The sequence below is a fragment of the Sitodiplosis mosellana genome, unplaced genomic scaffold, assembly GCF_009176505.1.
Source record: "Sitodiplosis mosellana isolate CC-2019 unplaced genomic scaffold, AAFC_SMos_1.0 Smas_scaffold_5797, whole genome shotgun sequence".
Taxonomy (NCBI): domain Eukaryota; kingdom Metazoa; phylum Arthropoda; class Insecta; order Diptera; family Cecidomyiidae; genus Sitodiplosis; species Sitodiplosis mosellana.
The window spans coordinates 47,491-53,766 of NW_022601039.1; the positions used below are offsets into that span (position 1 = coordinate 47,491).

A 6,276-nucleotide genomic window follows, 5' to 3' on the forward strand; every position below is an offset into this window, starting at 1 on the left:
TATACAAAACACAAATATTCAAGTTTTTAAACCATTTTGATGAATTTTCCAAAAGATTTTCGGATACAGTCGGACTTGAAACGGCTGCACGCGAAGCATTGATTTCATACGGCCATAACATTAACGCCAATATGTTGTTTTAATTTTAAGAAAATAAATGATTTTAATGATATTTGGAATAACAATGCAATTTGCTTGTAAAAAGAACATTTCTTCAAGTCAATAAACTTTTATAAAAAAGCGAGGTGAGTTAGTAATATCCAGCTGACATCGAGGTGAATCTGACAAATGTCAGAATGTTAAATGTCTCATTTTGGAGGGGATGTTTCATTGTGAAAAACATTCAAACCGCAAAAAATATTTTTCGCGAAAAAAATTCGCAAACAAGTTTGAAATTGGCATTTCCAAAAACATCAAAACTGATCATGGCCCATTTCAAGGCCCAAAGAGTCGATTCTTTTCGAAATAAACCGGTGTACAGAAATGTAAAAACATTTGTTGAAACTGCACTTAAGGAAGCTAAATCGATTGTTGACGCCGAAAAAACATTTGAAGATTGCATCGCGTAAGTAGTTGTGAACTGATTCTTCGATTTCATATGACAATGTCTATTTTGAATTTTGTGTGACAATGTCTATTTTGTAGTTATATTTGATTAGATTATACATTTTTTTATACAATTTCAGGGATCCACTTATTGCGAACACTGTCAAAGGTATGGGATTCAATTTTCCATCTTTGTTCCAGTATGGCTTGCTCTCACAAATGAACGACGACAGTCAAAATTTGGTTGTAGTTAGCAAACCCGGTACTGGCAAAACAGTCGCTGTTAGCATTGGAGTGCTAAATTACGTCAACCGAAAACAAAATTATCCACAGGTTTTGTACTTGTGCACGACTCATGAAGCAGCTGTACAAACAGCAAAACAGCTAACCGGAATGGCTATCGGAACAGAAATAAAAGTTGGCACTGCCTTGAAAAATTCGAACGGTATATTGACATTTCTAATCAAATTTTCGCAATTTTCTGAAACCTAGAAAATCTGTTTGATTTCAGTCACACTGGGTCATAAATTGAATTGCCATGTTCTGGTTGGAACTCCAAAGGAAATGGTATCATTCAAAATAATGCGACATTTCAATATTGAACAAATCAGCTTATGCGTGTTTGATGATGCCGATACGATAGTGACTACAAAACTAATCAAGGATCACATCATTGCAAACCTCACACAGAGTCGAAAAGTGTTGATGTCGTCCAAAATCCAATTCAACATCAATTTCGCGAAGCCTTATGCTATCAAGTTGGATACCACAAACGTCAACGTGAAACAATGTTACACATTTTGTGAAGATGATGGCGAAAAGATCATAGCTGTTCTAGCAGTGAATGAGATTTTGACTACATTGAAAATTCAAGGAATCATTTTTTTTGAAGTGAGTTTTATGTCATCTTCTAGCTAATAGCAGTTATCAAAACTAAGTTATTAACTTGGAATTATTCAACTTTAATTTTTCTGCAGACTGGAGAAATGGCTGAACAATATGGAAACATTTTGAAGTTGAAAGGTGTGTCGGTTGCTTTGCTACACCGCAGCTTAAGTGTCACTGAAAGAAACGATGAATTGGAGCAGTTCAAATGTGGTCATCGTATTTTTGCAGTCGCTACCAACCTATTGGCACGGGGTGTCAACCTTCCAAACGTGAAAGTTGTCATAAATTTTGAAATTCCATTTCATTTTACAAACCAAGACGTCGACGCCAATCGATATGAATATCGAATTGGTCGGTCTTGCCACATCGGTGGACAAGGTATTGCGATTAATTTCGTAGACAGTGTCAGCAAGCGTTTGATCGATCGTTTGATGACCCAACACTCAATTACACTGATATAATCCATATATTATGTACACAAAAAAGTGAATTGAATAAAGTTTAGTGGTTTCAGTGGTACTTATAATCACTATTCACAAATATCTGAAAAATATCTAAATTCATGGTCAAAGATAAGATATTATCTTATCTTGTAAGCATAAGATAAGATACTACCTTATCTTTTATCTGGATGCTAACCACTATTTTTTCCCATTATCTTATCTTTATCTATATTTTATTTTCTTGCTTTTGTACAACACTGCACTGCACACAAAATATTTCTACATAGTTCTGCTACAATGGAATGCATAGAACTTCATTCGCTATGCATTCGTATACACATTTTGCATACTGTATGTCTTACTTATAGTTACAACAGTATGCAAAATGTGTATGCAAAATGTGTATGCGAACGCATAGCAAATGAAACACTATGTGTATAACCGTAGTCAATGTCTGACAATGTATTCCTTTTTTTGTGCGTGGAACGGATTCCGTGCGCTTATGTGTAGTATTCCAATTTCTCTACTGACAATGAGCTGTCATTTCAATACATTGGAAAAATATGCATGCAATTGGTTTTAGCGTGCGCCTGTGTTGTATTTCAATTCACAGTAGCCATTTTAAGCAATTGTATATAATACAAACAATACAGCGGCTAAATTCGAATAAACCGATTGAAACCGCAATATTCATCACATCAAATAAATTCACCGTTTGAACGTCGCGCTTACCGCGAAATTTTTTAAAAATAGACGTTAAATCGAGTTAAATTCATATTTTATTGGTGAATTCTTAATTCACCGTTTGGAATTTTTCGACTCACATTTTCAAATCTTAGTTCACCATTTTGGACTTGATTCACTCTTATTTTAAGCTCTGCAATTCATGACGACGTACTTAAGCAACAAATGCAATGCTAATGAATGAACAATCATAATGCATTATTTTAAACTTATTCATTATGACTGTATTGAATACGGTAAAATCAAATAACTGCTTTGCATAATTTTTTATATGAAATTTGTTTTGAAGTTGAAAAAATTTGTCTATTTCGATAAGTTGTGTTCAGTGTCGACGAGACTGTGTCGCCATCGATTGAAAATTACTAATAATATTTGACGGCATACTTTAAAGTGGAAATGTCAGCCAACATCGAAATTCTCCAGGTTCTTTACGTTAAATCACTGAGAAATCGTCGATTTTTAGGACTTTTCAGCACTCGAAATTTCATGAACAAAAAGACATATTTACTTGAAGTGGTTGTGTAGCCGCATTCACTTTATCCTTCGGCTGTGTTGCCTTTCGCTTCGATTGATTCAATTTGAACTGTGGCTTTCGTTTGGGTTTACCTTTAAATTTCAAAATAAGAATTACTCCAAGAAAACTCATATGCGCTCATATGCGCATGTAGCACTTCCAAAAAAATCAACTTACGCTTGCGTCCAACCATATTTTCGTAGAGTTTGTCCGTGGCAATATATAATAATGGCACACAAAATAAATATTTCGTAGTACACAATAACGATTAAAATTATCCAATGAATTTTATTTAAAAAAATCATAAATTGTTTGTTTCGGTTTGTTTAATGTCGATCTCACTTTCAAAATAAACACTGATTACTGACAGTTCAGTGGAATGAAGTGAAGTGCGTTGAGGTTGTAGTACTAGATCCGCTGTCAAAGTATACTTGCGCTACATTCTTAGGCTAATTTTCGACGAAGAATTCGAAAATACAATCGTTTGTGGCCAAAAATGAGGTCCAGTGCCTTGATTTGAAAAGTTGTGGTGAGATTGTGCGATTTTTTCACCTTCTTCTTCAATAATAGCCTCCCTAATTCCAAATTTGAACCATATAAATGAAAAATTTTATACGCCAAAAGAAACTAGACATCAAGCGCTACATTTGAGAGACACACCGCTTCTGCGTTGGTGGCTTAGAAGCAATTAAAAATGGTTGAATTCTTGCAGGAGTATGGTTTTTCAAACTGCCGACCTCGATTTGGGGTAGAAGCGGCGGTTCAATGTAGTTGGAATGCTCTACGCGTAAGTAGAATTTTTTACACGGATATTCCGAATATTATAGTGATTTGGGACTAAAAAGGGTTTCCGTCCTGTATTTGCCCTGAAATAGTGATTTTTGGTGATTTTTTGACTTTTGGAGCCTCCTTTGCTCTTCCAAAGGGAAAAGCGACGTCAACCATTGGTATTTTTAAATTTTTTGGAGTCTGGTGAGCATTTTATCAGAACACATCACCAGCGCCAGACCACCTATTCGGTGTGAAAAAAAATTATGTAGTCGAAAAACCATGAAGAAATGGTAAATGGTGACCACACCGAATATTTTTCTGAAAAAATATGAGGTGGCGGATAGTTAGGGAATATCGAAAAACTCAAGAATTTGGGCCGACTTTTAAGCCAAAAAAATAGAAAAAAAAAATTCCACGTCAAAAAAGAGTTTGCCATTTTTATACTTTGAACCCACTTTTCAGAGCTTGAATGAGCCCAGAGGTCGTAGGAGACTTTTTTGTAGCCCCATCAATTATCTATCCAATCATGCATATATTTTCGAAAGTTTGTACCGCACTTCTCATAGTGAAAAATGTCAAAAAAGTTCTATATTCAATTTTTCGTAAAATATATTTTATGTATATTTACCGGTGGTTTTCATTTGCGAGCTTGATCTAATGATCATTCATTCCGTTTTTTATCTAATAGCACCGCTAAAGGATTTTCACGGAGCGGAGACATCCGAATTTCTGTTGGCACCCCATTGCTATGTGCTTGGCTGCATATGAACGAAACAATAAAAATCCATTCAAAACTTTAAAATGCTTTACTCACTCTGAAGCTCAAAAGTTCAGAAATAAAAAGTTAAGATGGCGCCACCTAGGCCCATATCACCATCGATTCATTATTTACAATATAATTATTCACGGTACGTGTCAAATAATAACTCGCACCAGTTGTGAAATTCAACAACATTTTCATAGCCAAGCGGTCACAAAAAACTCAAGCAAAATCGCTTAACAACCAACAAACCATCAAAGGGAACCCAGACACTGGTAGGCAAATAGGTAAATGTAAAAGTAAATAAAAATTTCCGTGCAGGAATTCAAAGAAGAAACACCCCATTTCATTGAACGGACGATTACGTTCAGCTCGTCAGGCCGACGATGGGGATTTTCAATCATGATTCTTAACTGAAATGTGTTGTCGAACCATAATCTACTCAAAATAATATATTATTTCTCCTCTCATTTCAGGGAATGGAAGGAAAAAACACAGAGAAAGAAAAACCATCAACCGCTACGATGGTAAGACACGAAGATCAAAAAATATAGAGACAAAACTGCATTGAAAAGTTAATAATAATAATTTCAGGTACATCGAACCTGGCGCTGTCCAAATTGCAATGCAAAAGGAGTTGGACCACGCACATTGCGCGATCATGTGCTTCGCAACGGCTGCAACGCACCACGCGACAAGTATCTAAAATCACCTACTCGCAAAGAGTAAAGCCAAACAGCCTTCAGCTTTCGGCGATTCTTTGTAAAAGCATGGATATGATCCAAAACAGAATGTCAATAAATTTCTCGTGAAGAGATACATAAATGAATCCATAATTCAATTTGTTTAACCTCCAAAACACCACATCTCCATACAAAATGCTTCCATATCATCTCAAAACTCTCTACTGCTATCTCTCAAAAAATCACGCTGCATCCTCCTAAAAAATCATTCCGCAAATCTCAAAAAATCCACCGTAAACCCGAAATATCAAAATTCGAAATTATAAAAGACCGCGCGATTTCGAAACATAAATATGAAATGCCCGAAAAAGCTATTCTTTTAGTATAAACAATCCGATAAATGTCACCCGTTTATGTCAACATCATGCCAAACCAAAGCCTATCGGAAAACGCTGATCTAGCACAAAAATCATTGATCATCATGAAAGATTAGTCATGATGAAACGACATCAATGTGGAAAGTGTTCAAACAGCTACACGAGAAAAAGTAGTTTGGAAACCCATATTTCCTCCATCCACGACAATCAACAGCCCAATTGCGAATTCTGTGGAAAAATCTACGCAACACCCGGCAGTTTGCGTGAGCATAAAAAGCTAAAGCACCAAAACAAACGAAATTTCGGCACAAATACCGTGGATGGTGTAAACAGCGCAGGAAATTGGGAGTGCCGTGCCGAACGCGACAACAATTATTGTAACAAAACGTACGATTTCAAAAACCGATCACAATTCGACAGCCATATAAACACCCATCCGACCGCCGAAACATTTGGTACGCGCGAAATTATTAGCAAAAAATATACCGAAAAATCTATTCAAAATGGAAACAAGTAAACTCGTTGTGAAACAGGTAAGTGAAAACTAATT

At 35.7% G+C, this 6,276-nt stretch overlaps 1 protein-coding gene across 1 annotated transcript; it reads left to right on the plus strand.

Annotated features, from left to right (window-relative positions):
- The first annotated feature begins 425 nt into the window (after nt 1-425).
- LOC129572968 (DEAD-box helicase Dbp80-like) lies at nt 426-5,395 on the plus strand. Its single transcript, XM_055453087.1, has 7 exons — nt 426-565; nt 687-991; nt 1,058-1,437; nt 1,524-1,703; nt 1,753-1,812; nt 5,143-5,193; nt 5,261-5,395. The coding sequence occupies exons 1-7, from the start codon at nt 426-428 to the stop codon at nt 5,393-5,395; spliced, it is 1,251 nt and encodes a 416-aa protein (XP_055309062.1).
- The last annotated feature ends 881 nt before the right edge of the window (nt 5,396-6,276 follow it).

Bases quoted from the DNA above. Each gene is read 5' to 3' on its own strand.
- LOC129572968 (XM_055453087.1), top strand. From the start codon at position 426: ATGGCCCATTTCAAGGCCCAAAGAGTCGATTCTTTTCGAAATAAACCG. The intron at 1,438-1,523 runs GTGAGTTTTATG...ATTTTTCTGCAG, and splicing joins AAGGAATCATTTTTTTTGAA to ACTGGAGAAATGGCTGAACA. The intron at 1,813-5,142 runs GTATTGCGATTA...CTCTCATTTCAG, and splicing joins TTGCCACATCGGTGGACAAG to GGAATGGAAGGAAAAAACAC.